This window comes from Nyctereutes procyonoides, unplaced genomic scaffold (genome assembly GCF_905146905.1).
Source record: "Nyctereutes procyonoides isolate TBG_1078 unplaced genomic scaffold, NYPRO_anot_genome, whole genome shotgun sequence".
Classification (NCBI taxonomy): Eukaryota; Metazoa; Chordata; class Mammalia; order Carnivora; family Canidae; genus Nyctereutes; species Nyctereutes procyonoides.
In genome coordinates, this window is record NW_026575120.1 from 6622852 (window position 1) to 6638671 (window position 15820).

At 35.8% G+C, this 15820-nt stretch overlaps 1 protein-coding gene across 1 annotated transcript in view; it reads left to right on the forward strand.

Annotated features, from left to right (window-relative positions):
- Nucleotides 1-15820, forward strand: part of TNKS (tankyrase) — a 214906-nt gene that overhangs the window by 170111 nt on the left and 28975 nt on the right. Inside the window, exons 15-20 of the mRNA XM_055334908.1 lie at nt 317-482; nt 1822-2041; nt 2325-2434; nt 9444-9632; nt 11352-11589; nt 12419-12501. Coding sequence (XP_055190883.1) covers nt 317-482; nt 1822-2041; nt 2325-2434; nt 9444-9632; nt 11352-11589; nt 12419-12501 — 1006 coding nt within the window. The remainder of the gene's footprint in view (nt 1-316; nt 483-1821; nt 2042-2324; nt 2435-9443; nt 9633-11351; nt 11590-12418; nt 12502-15820) is intronic.

The following is a 15820-nucleotide window of genomic DNA, read 5'->3' on the forward strand; positions in this document are numbered from 1 at the left end:
ATATTGTGATGGAACTTTTCTGTGGATATATTTGTATGTGTTTTAAGCATAGGATTGCTGTGAAATTTCTATCCATCACCAAGAAACTAGGGAAAATCCTTATGTTGAAAGGGTTGTTTTTGAAATTGTTAATCCTTATTTAGAAATGAAGGATTGTATCTTTAAGACCAGAGGAGAATTCTTTCTTTTGAATTCTTTCTTTTGAATGAGTGTTCATATAGTCACTGCCATAGAAGAATTATATTATTTTTATTATAAGTATCATTTTAACACAAAGGTCTGTTATATGTCTTTAAAATAATTTTATTTTCTTTAGTGGCTTGGTGCCCCTACATAATGCTTGTTCATACGGACACTATGAGGTAGCTGAGCTTTTAGTAAGGCATGGGGCTTCTGTCAATGTGGCGGACTTATGGAAATTTACCCCTCTGCATGAAGCAGCAGCTAAAGGAAAATACGAAATCTGCAAGCTCCTTTTAAAAGTATGTAATTTTAAAAATTATAAAATATAAAGTAATTAAATTTAGTTTTTGCTTGGCATGTAAAAATTACATTGAAGTAAATTATTAAGTACAATAAGTGCTATAGACACTGCTTCCATTTTCTATTTTAGGGGAATATTTAAGTGTGATATCATGATACTTATGTAGCTTTGAGTAGTGTCTGAAGTGCCTTTCTGAACTGATTTGATTAAGTTCAGTTCATTACAATTCATCAAGGTAGGTTTTGGAAAGAGTCGCATTAGTTTGTACTGCTTATCCAATACTTAATGGGATTAATGTCAGAAAACATTGTATGAGGGGAAAAAAGATTTTTAATCAACTTTGATTTTTTTTCTTAGTGGCTATTTTATTATTAACAAACACTTTGCTCATTATTAAACATTGAACATATATATCTTATAAGAGCTTTAACATTGGATTGATATTAAATATAAAATAATCTTTAGACAAAGTTACTCAGATAAATTTGGGGAATATAAATGAAATAGAAACTCGTAATTTTATGAAACTAACTTAACCACTTTTACGGTATCAGATATATCTTTATGAGTCTTGAGAATGGTAATGTATTTAATGTTCATTTTTGTTTTCACTGGGAGGTAAGAAATAACTCCCCTGTCACTGTGAATTCACTGTCTACTTTGATTTATTCCAGATTTCTCCAGTGGGTCACAGCAGTCTGTCAGGCCCATAATAAAAATCTTTGACCTTTATTTCATTTCATAGGTACAGATGATTAAACTTTTAAAATGCAATTAATTGCAAGTATATTTATACCTAATTTCATAGTAGGTGTTAAGACTTAAAATGAAAATAATAAGAAATTAGCAACATTTGTGTTGATAGCATTTATAGATTTAAGTACTTGTCCCACTGGTGTGTCTTCCTCTTCTCACTTCCTTCTCATGATATGCACTGAATATCTTTATGTAATTAAAATCTAGTCAAAAAATTACATGACATGTGCAAAACCAGGAATGAATGAATGAATGAATGAATACATACATAGATACATACATACAGAAATAAATCTTTTCAAAAAGTAAATTGCAGACCATTCTTAAAAGGAAGAGGCTTCGAAAGACAGTTTGGTGACTGAGAAAGTATATGACATGGAAAGTTACAGAACTGATTCACTGTATTGCTAAGTAGAGAATTTACAAAGCAAAGCAGGATATTGCCTCCCCCCCCCAAAAAAAAAATGTATACAGAATCGATATCTTTCCTTGATTAGTGAAGATGAAGTTAAAAATAAGCCTTGAGAAGGATACTAGAGAAAATACAAAGTCCATTTGGTTTTGTTTGTTTGTTGTTTTAGCATGGAGCAGATCCAACCAAAAAGAACAGAGATGGAAATACACCATTAGATCTGGTAAAAGAGGGAGACACAGATATCCAGGACTTGCTGAGAGGAGATGCTGCCTTGCTGGATGCTGCCAAGAAAGGTTGCCTGGCAAGAGTGCAGAAGCTCTGTACCCCAGAGAATATCAACTGCAGAGACACCCAGGGCAGAAACTCAACCCCTCTGCACCTGGCAGGTAAGTGCCACCAGCACTTCCAAGGCTCATTTTCCTTTCCTGGATACCTAATACAGTTTACCAGAAGATGAAAGAAATCCTGAGCAGAAATAGTAAAATGCTTTAGATTGACGTAATTTTGTATAATTTCTTATTGCAAAGGCTCTTAGTTATGTGAGAGCAATATTAGTCTTTAAAGCAAAAAGTATTAAAATTGTGACATTTTCTAGTCATTTATATACATAGATATAAATATAGATATATATTTTTTAATCTGACATGTTTGCCTTTTTCGCTCTAATAGCAGGCTACAATAACCTGGAAGTAGCGGAATATCTTCTAGAACATGGAGCAGACGTTAATGCCCAGGACAAAGGTGGTTTAATTCCTCTTCATAATGCAGCATCCTATGGGGTGAGCATGCTAAAGTTCAAGTCTAGAAAATGTCACTGACATTTATTACTTTATTAAATGCATACTGTGCATGAAGTAAGGAGATAACTAACCAACAGCGTAAGTTAACACAATTTGAATCTTACTATGTAGAGTGTTTCTAGTCTTCCCAGTTAAGTTTAACTATTCTTTGGTCAAGGGCCACACCCTTTATAGTTTTCTGTTCTCTTCAGATGGTCTAACACAGTAATCGGTGTATAACAGCTGCCCATTTAATATTTATTGCTACAGATAATAGATTGTAACTACTCTATCCCAGGTAGATTTCAGAAACTATAAAGCCCGGGAGGCTTTTTATTTGTGGACATGGAAATTATGCTTGCTTTTGTTTATCATCAACATCTTAAAAATACCAAGTAAATGGTTGAGCTGTTGGTATATATGGTTTCATAGAATTTGATTAGCTAGCTAAAGCCCCACAGTGAAAGTCCAGAGCAATTCTCAAAGCACTAGAACTGTAATCATCAGCTAGAAGAGGAAGAGGAGTGCCTTGACGACATTTGTTGAAACTGACAGCCTGGAAGTCACCAAGGCCCACTCATCCCTAAATCACACAGGGTGAATGTTCATGTGTTTGTCTATTTTCACTTAATCCCTGTTTGAGTACAAATACCCACAGATGCTGAATTGTACATACCAGGGGTCCTCACAGTTGGAATCACTGTTGCTGGGGATAGTTTCTGGATTTGCAAAAGCCTAACAAACTATAAGTAAAAGCTTATCATTATGATTCCATATCTCTTACTCTCTTTTCCCTTGCCCTCCAAAGGAATATCCTCCTCTTCTCATAACCCCTCTACAAAAACCAGTGTTTCAGAAAGATGACAATATGAGTGGGAATACTTTTAAAGAAAGCAAACAGTCCTGTTTGAGTTGGACAAACAGGAAATTTCCCAATGTAACAGAAATTACTTAAAAGTTATCAGATTTAGTAAAATATTTTATTAGTACTGAAATCCTCTTGAAACTTCAGTAAAGTTATGTTTCCAAAGATAATTATCTTTTATTAAATTTAGTAGACTTTTTCTTCTAACTCTCCTCCATATACGATGCCCAGTTTCACTGTACAGCATATATTTCCACTGAGGACCAAGCATACTAAATATTTACTGCTAACATGCTATACAGTTATGTATAATTTTTTTACTTCTGTTACAACTGTAAATTTGTATCATTTGGAGGTTAGTGTTCGCTTATTAGCATGTTCCTTCTTTCCGTATTCTATTCCTCTAATCCCTTTGCTAAGAGTTTATGAAGCTGATGGGATCAGTAAAACTTAAAGCAAAATCTTCTAAACTCATATAAATCTATAAAGGAGTAAGGGTCGATGTGGGCTATGGCTCTTGACCTGACCTAGTAGAACTTGCACTACCAGTTGTGCAGACTGGTGGATCTTTGTGATTTTCACTATATTTTACACCTTGTGAAGGTAGATAAATTCTGTCCTGTTAGTCAGCCTTCACAGCTATCACAGAGAGCAGAGAGCACAGGAAGTAAAACTTAATTTTTTTTTTAAGATTTATTTATTCATGAGAGACACAGAGAGAGAGAGTCAGAGACACACACAGGCAGAGGGAGAAGCAGGCTCCCTGCAGGGAGCCCGATATGGGACTCGGTCCCGGGCCTCCAGGATCACACCTTGGGCCGAAGGCAGGCGCTAAACTGCTGAGCGACCCAGGGATCCCCATAAAACTTAATTTAAAAGTAAAGTCTTTTACCTTTTAATTCCCATTTTCCTGATAAGAAAGGCATTGAGATATTACTTATACGTGTGTGTCATTTGGTGACCAGTAAGACAGAAATAAAATGTGCAGTGGTTCTCTCTGGTGGCTAAATAGTACTGTAGTGTGCAGGTTGACCTTGTCTTTATTGCATGTTCCCTTGACGCTACCTCAACCCTTAGCTGATAGGAGGTGCAGTGCAATCAGGGTCCAGACCAGAGGCCCCCTGTTCCATTGCATACTTATTTCACCACGATCTTCTAACTCCGTGTGAGAAAAATAACAGACATTTTTCATTTCATCTCTCTTTTCGTGTTACCATGTTTGTTATCACATCCCTACTCCTAAGCTCTTGGTAAATGAAGGTAATTTATCTAAGTGAAAAGGAACAGAAAATTCTCCAGGCTGCGTAGAGAGCACGTGATAGAAGTTTTGATCAACCTGGTTCATCCCATCCTTCTATTAAGGAATGTTAACAGGCTAGAGAATATGTTGATAGTAGGTATTTTTACCTCATTATGTAAGTGGATTTTTTGAGTCGCTAGAAGTCCTTCTGATATGAAACTTTATAAATTCAAAAATCAAGTATCTAGGACTATTCACTAATAGTCATAAGTGTTACTCACTAAACCCTTTAGTTTTGTGGTTTCTTGACTTTTTTTGTTACCATGGTTTTCCCACGTAAAACATTTCTCTCTCCCCCATGACATCCCTATGACACAGTGATTCCCAGTTGTCAGTAAGATCATCCTCCCCGTTGAGAATCTCTGCTCTAAAAAAATAATTTTATCTAATGCAGTTTGTATACCATATAATCTATTACCAATAACTGAGTCAAATCAGTATTTATCTCAGTCTCAATTAGTAGATTTAAAACAAGTACCAATGTTAACCACGATATAAAAATTTTAAAAGCTATTTTATCTTCAACTGAAGGATAGATATATTTTTATTATCTCTAGATATATAAATCTGTTACCTTTCAAAAATCCCTTTTTATTCATGTTAGAGTAAACCTTGGCTAGATATTTTAATGAAATTGTAGGGCTCTGGCCCACATTTCTCTGTTAAGGTGGCAAAACTCTAGTTATTTTCTGTTTATCCCAGTGATACTTGAACTAGCCTAGCTGCATGGTACATATGATGCACTACCCTGAAATAGCAGTTTTGTGGAGGAGATTTTTGTGGTACTTCATGTGAAATAGAAGCTTCTGGGGTGACTGGGTGACTCAGTAGTTGAGCGTCTACTTTTGGCTCAGGTTGTGATCCTGGGGTCCTGGCCTCAAGTCCTGCCTATGTCTCTGCCTCTCTGTGTGGGACTCTCATGAATAAGTAAATTAAAATCGAAGGAAGGGAAGGGAAGGGAAGGGAAGGGAAGGGAAGGGAAGGGAAGGGAAGGGAAGGGAAGGGAGAAAGGAAAAAGGAAGAAAGAAAGAGAAAGGGAAAGAAAGGAAAGGAAAGGAAAGGAAAGGAAAGGAAAGGAAAGGAAAGGAAAGGAAAGGAAAGGAAGGAAAGGAAAGAAGGAAGGAAGGAAGGAAGGAAGGAAGGAAGGAAGGAAGGAAGGAAGGAAGGAAGAAAGAAAGAAAGAAAGAAAGAAAGAAAGAAAGAAAGAAAGAAAGAAAGAAAGAAAAAGAAAGAGGAGCTTCTAAGTTAAAAATAAAGCAGTTTGCAGAGTAGTTTTGGGTATAGGGTTACCCAGTATCTCTACTTACATGGCTTTTCCCTGATATTATACACTTTGCCATGTTCAACTTTTCAGGAAATGACTCTTGAATATTAGTCCAATAAGACCCCACAGGCAGCTTGATTAATGGAAAGACCTGAACTCAGGATGTGAACATCTGGGATCTTGTCTTAAGGCTTTTACTCCATAACCTGGTAGTCTTCAACAAGTGCCTTAATCTTTCTGATCTGTAATTTTCTCATTAGCAGAACTCAGATGCTGAAATCTTTACAGGGTTGTTGTGATAATTAGATGAGATCATGCATGTGTAAAGTACATTCTCTAGCCTAAGGCACTCTAAAGTCCAAGGTAATGACTATTATTATAACAAGCTCCCCACAGCCATCCTACTGGTCAGAATAAGGACTGGGTGTCACTCTTACATCGTGCAGCCCTGCAAATAATCTGTGTGCTCCACCAGCTCCGTACCAGTGTGAAATAGACACAGATTAACTGACTTTCGTAGTAGGTAATGATTTGTAGCCTGGAGATAAAATAATCACGTGAGGTGTCTGTGAAATTACATAAAGCTACTTAAGCTGTTATTTATTGGTAATTATTCTTTGACTTGCATTTTACCTTTTTTCCTCTGGAGAGCTCAGTCTGCTGTCTGTGTATCTTTGAGCCTTTTTATATGGGAGAACTTGCCATTTCAGTTTTTCTAAGTAGAGAAATAAACACACAGTTTAAGCAGTTTAAATAAAAGTTACAGATTTCATGAGAGTTTCTACTAATGGTAATTAATATACATTGTCTTGTTTAGTGTTTTGTACTATAATGCCTTATATTTTTTAATATACATTTATACAAGACAGTTAATTTTTCTGTTATTCAAAAAAGTAAGACATTGATATTTACCACAAAGCCCATAATTTTCTGTTATCTAATAAATCAGCATGCTGACTTTAATTTTTCAGTGCTTTCTCTAAAATGTATAATAGTGGGATTTCATGACGTCATTGTACAATTAAATGGCTCTAACTGGAGGCCAAGCATGTTTCTCTTCTTATTTTCCAGCTTTCTAGAATTAAATTAGGGCCCCCATAGTCTTTTTATGTAGTATTTGTCCTTTAAAATGTTCTGTTTCATCTGGATTCTGAAACCATGTTAAATTTGACTCTTTCTCCTGGAAACATTCCAGCGGAGTTCAGTTCCTACTCCAGACCTTCCAGTTCAATACTTTATTCTTATAAATGGTATAGAACTGAGCTGTAGCTTATTTATTGTATTGATCAGCTTTAGATTTCAGTCGCTATTTTTGCCCCAATGGTGTAGCTATTTAGAAGACTTGAGAATTGTGTTTTTAGTCTACTTTGGTAGTAATATATTCATTCCTGTTTATTGCTCTTTTGGATGTTTGTCAGCAGATTTAACAAGCATGTAATTGGTTGTTCCAAGCATAAACTATAAATTCAGTATAAAGGAAGTTGAATAACAACATATATACGACTCATTTTGTACACACACACACACACACACACACACACACGTCATTTTCCTTGGACTATCTCATTTTGGAAGCCTATGCAAATTAGTCAACCAAATTATGTTATGTCACCAGTATACATGGGAGTAGAATAAAATTAATCAGAAGCATTGTTTGAATGACTATAACCTTCCTGGAGAAAAGCTTGAAGTTAATCCATACTTTTGGGTTAACTGAACAAAAAAGAGCTGTCCTTTTCAATATATATCCTTTGAATAAGGGAGATAAATTTGGGGGTTTTGTTTTAAGTAATTTGGGCAATACCACAGTTGGTACCTATTTTTATCTTTTGTGTTAGAATCAGTTTTATAATGATGTATCATTCATAATCCAAAAAAGATCACAAAACATAGCTTGTTCTCAAAAGCACTACTATAATTATGTTCCTTTGCTCCTTTTTTCTCCTTATATATTGTCAGAGCAAATGTGAGCTATCCTTAGAAGTTATTTGATTTGTATTTTCCTCATAAATTCTCCTTTTTCCTGAAATTATTTTCCTGAAATTAATAAGTATTGATATTAATTAAAATTAATAAGTATTATATTTTTAAAACTTTCGAGATGAGTGTCTTCGAGAGAGCAAAGACTATCTTACAGAAAATATGAAGAAGCATGCCCTACATCTCATCTTGGGCTATTTCTTTCTACCTTCCCTGTCTCTTCCCATTCTCGTGAAAGCTTCTGATAACTCAGTAAATTGCAGTGAAGCAACAGCGTGAGTTAGAAATTTAGTCTCAGCAGATAAAGTGATCAAGTTATGCCAGGAAACGTATCCATAAAGAACACAAATGTGTCAGTTGCACAAAATTATAGAATATTTTAGAGTTGAAATGAATTTCAAAAACTTTAGTGGTAACCAAAGTAGCATCCCTAAATACATTTATAAGAATAAAGTTATTTTTATTATCCTCAAAAGCCCTGCCGTTGAATCAATATTACTGTTAAATAATTGTCTTAACCTTATTTTATAAGGACTTTGGAAAGAAACTAGCTATAACTGTCAATTCAATATTCTGCTTTACAGTCCCCTCAAGTCCCTGCTCCCAGGGCCAGGCACTTAGTAGGTATTCACCAATATCTGGTTGTTGGGTGCATAGGTAAGAGAGCATAAGTGAGTAAATAAGTAGTGCCCTTATCTGTGCTCCAGTCTTTTGTGTCAAACCATTTACAGAACAGCCTTACTTTGATATTTTACCTCACAAACTACTTACCCAAAGTGTTTCATTCCCACTTAAACTTTTGCTACTTGATTTCTGTTAATGGTACCCCTTTGCTTTTCAATCTTCTAGACAAATTTAGAAAAAAAAGTAATTATCTTTGATTTCTCTGTCTCTTTCTCTGTAGTTAATCTGTCTTTCTAAAACCCAGGGATTTTTTTCCTTCACAATTTCTCGATTTTTAGCTCTTCTTTCCATTCTTCTCTGACCATTAGAGTTCAGCATCTCATCACCTCACACCCAGGTTATTAGTTAACATGTCTGCTACTAACATTTCCTCTACCCTCAAGTCATTTTGGACATGATAGACTGAGTTTTGTAAAATATTGTTTTGTTATGTTACATTACTTTCCCGAGGACTGAAGAGAGAAAGAACATTTAGAATCCTTGCGATGAGTATTTGAATAAATGATCATCAGATTGTGGTAGGTTAGAAGAGAAATAGGAAGATATGAGAAGTGAACAGGAACACTTGTTTGAAAAGTCTGACGGGCAGACTAGACTTTTGATAGACTTGGAGTCAGATAATAGTTTAATTTTATGTATTTGTTTTTCAGATAGACCTGAAAATGTTAGAAGGCTGAATAAAAAATTTTACAAGCCCCGGTGAAGAATTATAGGGTAAAAGAGTAATTGTGGAATTGAGATTTTGGAGGCAAGAAAAGATGGAATCCAAAATACAGGAGTGGGATAAATATGCTTTCTTAATAGAAGAAACTTATGTTAAGGTGTGAATAGAGATACAGAAGGAATGAAATGTTAAATAAAATAAGCATACCTGATGGAGCTTTATCAGATAATCTCATCCTTTGTTTTTCTTCAGCACGTGGATATAGCAGCATTATTGATAAAATACAACACGTGTGTAAATGCAACAGATAAGTGGGCATTTACTCCTCTTCATGAAGCAGCCCAAAAAGGAAGGACACAGTTATGTGCCCTACTCCTAGCACATGGTGCGGATCCAACTATGAAGAACCAAGAAGGTCAGACACCTTTAGATCTGGCAACAGTAAGTCTTCATTCCGAATTATGTAGCATTGCTCTAAGTTTATACTTTCAGAGATGACATTAAATTTCAGGGCTTGGCAGTTTTACCTTTAGCAATACATATTTCACTTAGAATAAGAACAAATTTCCTTCCTTCTGAAATTTTTTTTATTTGCATTTTGTACATAATTCAAAACTCTGTTAAAGCAAACTAAGCAGTGCCTTAACTTAATTCTTTTTGCCATGCTTGACTTGAATGGACAACAGAGAAAAACGTATCTAGAGTGTATCCTCAGAGAATTACTTTAGTAAAATATCTCAGACCTTCTACATTTGGCATATTGTTCAGGTGCAATTGATGTTCATGATCCTTTCCCTGAGGCTATGAGATAGTCAAAGAAAAATTTACCTTCTAGGCAATATGTTATTCTTCTGAAGATGGAAATATAAATTGATGCACACAATAATTTATAATCTTTTAACCAGATATACCTTCCCGAGCCACATTGTTTCATATATCTATTGCCGAGTAACAGATGACTTCAAAAAACTTAGTGGCTTCACCAAAACCGAATGAGTGGCTTAATACAGTGGTCTATTATTTCTCATGGTTCTGTGGGTTGTCTGGACTCAGTGAGGCAGTTCTGTGATGTCTGCACCCACCTTCAGCTGGGGGCTCAGCTGAGGCTGGAGGGTCTGGGGTCACCCCTCATCTTCCAGGGTGTCTCTTCAAGGAGCCCTTCCTCACTCCATAGTCTAACCTGAACTTAACAACATGGAGATGCCTTCCATGAGAGAAGGCGTAAAAGCTGCCAGTCCTTTTAAAGCCTCAGACATCACTCCCTGTACATTCTACTGGTCACTGAAATGTGCCCAGACAGCCCAGATCTAAAGGAAGGGAAGTAGATGCCAGCTCTTGATGGGAAGAGTGGCACACATGTGCACAGAGGAGGGAATTGGTGGCTGTCTGTCTCTGGAGGCTCCCACGTAGTCTCACAGCAGTTATGCCTAACGAACTGTGACAGTGATGAAGAAGCCAGCCAAACTAAAGTGATGTCCTTGTAACATTTCTCCAGATTTTAACTGTACATTAAATTATTAAGTGTGTCTTAAATAACTGAATAAAAATCAGTGTCATTATTTAGGCATATACAAAACATAGTATAAATATGAGAATGCCTTCAAAAGAGATTGAGAATCAACTCTGCAACAGGCTGCTTTTTAAGCAAAAGAGGAAATTTTTTTAAACTCCACTCAAATCTTTATTAACTTATTCTTTAAATACATGTGTAATCAGTATGAACAACCATATGCACGTTTCACTTGGTGTTTAAAAAATATTTCCAGAAATCAAATACAGTCTACATTCTTAGATTTTTTCTTTCATAGTAATTAACTCTTGTATATGTGGGTGTGTATGTAGTGAGAACATTTAAGATCCATTCTCCGCAAATTTCAGATATATAACACAGTATTATTAACTAAAGTTACCAAGTTGTACATTAGATCCTCAAAAGATGAAATATTTGTTTAAAAAAAAAAATGATCTAGGGACTCCTGTTCTAACTCCTACCAAAACTGCTGGGACTCTTTGGAGTTGCAGGTCAGGAAATGAATGATCAAAAACCAGTAGGCAATAGTGAGGCACTCACTAAAGACAAATTTCACAAAGCCTTTGGTCCTTAGTGAAAAACTTACTGTTTTAAATTGTGTTTTTGTGTGTTTTTTGTATTATTTTTAGGCTGATGACATCAGAGCTTTGCTGATAGATGCCATGCCCCCAGAGGCCTTACCTACCTGTTTTAAACCTCAAGCTACTGTAGTGAGTGCCTCTCTGATCTCACCAGCATCCACTCCCTCCTGCCTGTCCGCTGCCAGCAGCATCGATAACCTCACAGGCCCCTTAGCAGAACTGGCCGTAGGAGGAGCATCCAACACAGGGGATGGTGCCGCAGGCACAGAAAGGAAGGAAGGAGAAGGCAAGTACACTGGTGAACTTTGGTTTTTGGTGTGGAGTTTCCTTTGGCTTTTTTTTTTTTTTTTTTTTTTTTTAGTTTTTTAAAGAGAGAGGGCGGGGGGAGGTGCAGGTGGGCTGGAAGAAGGGGCAGAAGGTGAGGGAGAGAGAATCTTAAGCAGGCTCCACGCCCAGTGCAGAGCCTGGTCCTGTGCTCCTGACTGATATCATGACTTGAATGGAAATCAAGAATTGGACGCTCAACTGACTGAGCCACCCAGGCACCCCTCGTTTTTCGTTTTTTAAATGAACACATTTCACTTACTTCTCTTGGTAATTCTCAAACACCCATCTAAAATAAGTTTCCATATATACACCAGTTTGTAGGAGCTGTCTTCATAGAAATAAATAACCTTGACATTGTTCTTACTTACGTATATTCCAATATATCATTTGTAACCATATTTTATTTAACTACTGAATGAGTCTTATTACTGAAAATATATCAGAAAAAAACTGAAAGATCATTTAAGGAATGAAAACTGAAACCAAAGCTGGTAATTTCTATTTTTAATTCCAGCTGTTAAATATTTCACTAAAAGCATTAAACTTTATATTACAGTTAATATAAATGCTACTGATAAGATAAAGATAAACTCTGCTTTCACTTCTCCACCCAATTTGGAGATAACCTGAAGTGTCAGAATTAAGTATATGTATCCTGGATTATTTTTATGGTAGGTAAAGTCATTTACATAGCCACAAGTATGAGAGCCATGGCTTTAAATAAATACTGTAACTTCCTTTAGATTGATATACTGCTTTCTGAAAACTTTAATATATGTCTATTTTAGTTGCGGGTCTTGACATGAATATCAGCCAATTCCTGAAAAGCCTTGGTCTTGAGCACCTTCGGGACATCTTTGAAACGGAACAAGTAAGCTCTCATTTTTCCTGAGTCTTTTAAATTAAATATTACAAGCTATTAATTGTCATTCCTTGTTTCTTTTGCTTTTCTAACTGCTACTTTAAAATTCATATCAAATTTCTAAAGAAGCCAGGAGAATCCAGTACATTATAATTCTCCCCCAAAATTTTCTAAGAAATGATGGGAGTCATTATTATTTCATTATATCTTTTTTTTTTTAATTTTTATTTATTTATGATAGTCACAGAGAGAGAGAGGGAGAGAGGCAGAGACATAGGCAGAGGGAGAAGCTGGCTCCATGCACCAGGAGCCCGACGTGGGATTCGATCCTGGGTCTCCAGGATCACGCCCTGGGCCAAAGGCAGGTGCCAAACCGCTGCGCCACCGAGGGATCCCTCATTATATCTTTATACATGGTTTAACTGCATATGTTTTCTTACATGTCAAAACTTAGGCCACGAAACTATCGCAAAGGAATATTTTAAAAATCTTTGTTTCCACAAAGTATTGGTGTTTATTCATCTCATTACATGCGACTAGACTCTACTTAAAAACAGTGACACAGAGCTCCCTGAGGGGAGCCTGCTTCTCCCTCTGCTTATGTCTCCGCCTCTGTGTGTCTCTCATGAATAAATAAAACCTTTAAAAATTAAAAAACAAAACAAAAAAACAGTGACACATTTTGATATTAGCTCTAAGCAAAATCCTCACAAAGCGATTGCTAAATTTGGAAAGCAGAGTAATTCTTGAACAAGTGCACCTTTTTAAAATTGCCTCTTTATGAAGTTTCTGTTGTCGAGATGTCTAAAATAGCCACATACTCAAAATTTAGCCACATACTCATTCATAGACCTATCCTATTTTCACATACATAAATATGTATGAAGGTCTGAGTATGAAGTCATCATTAGGGCATTTATGAATTAAGACCCTCTATTTGTCATCCTGTTTTTATAGAATAATGACTTTTTAACTTATTACTGATGATTTTTTGACCATGGTCAGTGATCACTATTGAATAATAATAAGTTCCCAAATTTAAATTGACTGTTACTACTATATGTAGAATCTTAAAATGAGTAAGGTATTTAAAGTTATTTTCCCAGAACCTACTCTTTTAACATCCATGTGGGAAGATAAACTATTACATTTTGGGCAGGTGTAATAAAGTGCTTGTAATTTAATGTGTGCTCAAATCTGCCCCCATGTATAGTCTGTTAATCTTATGTTTCCCCTTCACCTGTTGGGCACGGAAATTTAATCTCTAGTCTATTCACGTACTCATTTCATAGGGCTGTTACAACAAATTACCACAAACTTAGTGGCTTAAACAACAGAAATTTATTCCCTCACAGTTCTGGAAGCCTCAAGTTGGAAGTCAAATTGCTGGCATGACTACACTCTCATGCTTCTGCCAGCTTCCAAGCCCCTTTGGCTTATAGCCACATTACTGTAACTTCTGCTTCTGTTGTCACCTTGCCTTCTCTATGTCTTCTGTTCTGTGTCTTTTATAAGGTCACTTGCATTGAATTTAAGGCCTACCCTGTAATCCGAAGTGATCCTCATTTCAAGATCCTTAATTACATATGCAAAGATCTAAGAAAGTTTTCCAGATCAGTCCTTCATAAATTCTAGGGATTAAAACATGGACATATCTTTGATATGGCCACCATTCAGCTCATCACAACATAATATAGCCCTTTGTATATTTCTAAGACCTAATCAACTTATCATGGGCTTACCCTTGCAACCACCCTCTCCTACAGATTTTCTCCTATTTTAGGATAAATATACCCTTTTTCAATTATTCTTTTTATGAACATAGTTTTTAAATTCCTCACTGGCCTCCTTGCCCCATTCTGTTTTCTTCATAGGCTCATAGTCCATTTGGAGTTAATTAAAACACCAGTTCTTTTTCATAGCAGTTACATTGTTAAGATTATCTGTCTTATCTTTTTTTAAGCTGAATTTCTTTATATTGCTTATTGTAGTTATGCTCTTATTGATCAAAACAGTCGAGCAGAAATAGCACTGGACTAAAAGACCTTGATTCTGATTATTTTCTCTCTCTGACTAGCTGTGTAACATTGGATAAGACTTTTAACCTATCACTTTCCTCAACTGTAAAACATAACTTCAAGTGTTCAGGTAGTTAAAATTCCTAGTCCTGCTGTTCTGTGCCAATTTTTGAAATATGCTTTAATGAAGCATCAGATGTGTCTTTGGTGGTGAGGACTTTATAGACTTCTATAATAATCCATTTTTTCCTTTAGCTTCACCCACTATTGATTTACCCTCTGGTTCGGAGATTTCTTATGAGAATATCCTAAACAGTAAGAATGTTTTTCCCTCATTCCCTCCCTGGGTATGAAAGCTGTTGTAAATGCGTTATCTTCTGCTAAAACCAAAGGACATCCCTTAATATATCCCTTCTTCCCAAATCAAATCCACAATAACTGAAATTTCACACATCTTTGCTTATTAACCAATGACCCTAATTCACACAAATTGCTCCAATTGACTGTTGAAAATTTTTCAGAGGATTTCCGTTTCTATTCTTTCACTTTGTTTGCCACATTATTTTATGTTTTATTTTTTTCTCTTTTACTTTATTGTCTCAGTAACTGATTTCCTGTGACATGGTTATCTCATTCTATTGATCGTAATAGTTTAATCATTTAGGCTTGAAGTTGGTGCTTTTGACAACTTCTCCTGTTTCAGTTTTATTGTTATCTCTCTTCACTGTACTTTTGTTCTGAGTAAATGGCTCCATCGATTTTCTTTTTGCCAGAATAATTTCTGTATCCTTTTTTTATTAATATGTTGACTATTCCATTTAATGTATATTGCCCAGCACAGCTCCTTTCCTCCAGACAAATGATACTACTACCTTTTCTTGTATTGAACTGTCTTCTGGCCCAGTTGTCAAGCAATCAGATTAATTTTTACTTTAACTGCAAGTGTTACTTGAGTAGCTTTTAGTTATAGAGTAATAAATTCTGTAACCCTTCCTATAATTTACCCATAGAATTTTCTCCCATTAACATTCTATGTTAGGCTGTAAGTCCATGATTGCTGATGATCAAGATACTTGTGTAGTGAGGGAAGGAGTGGGCATATACATTGTACTCATTTAATTCTTGTCTGTTTCTCCTAAGCCAGGGAGCTGTTCTGTGTACTAAGTTGTATTGATACATAAGATTTAGTGCTCCTATTCCTACTCAAGGATACTCTTCTAGCAATGGAGTGGGGAATATAGTTATTTTATATCTAGTCTCAGGAAAATGCCCTTCAGAGCATCACAGCCTCACCCCTTCACAATTATTCA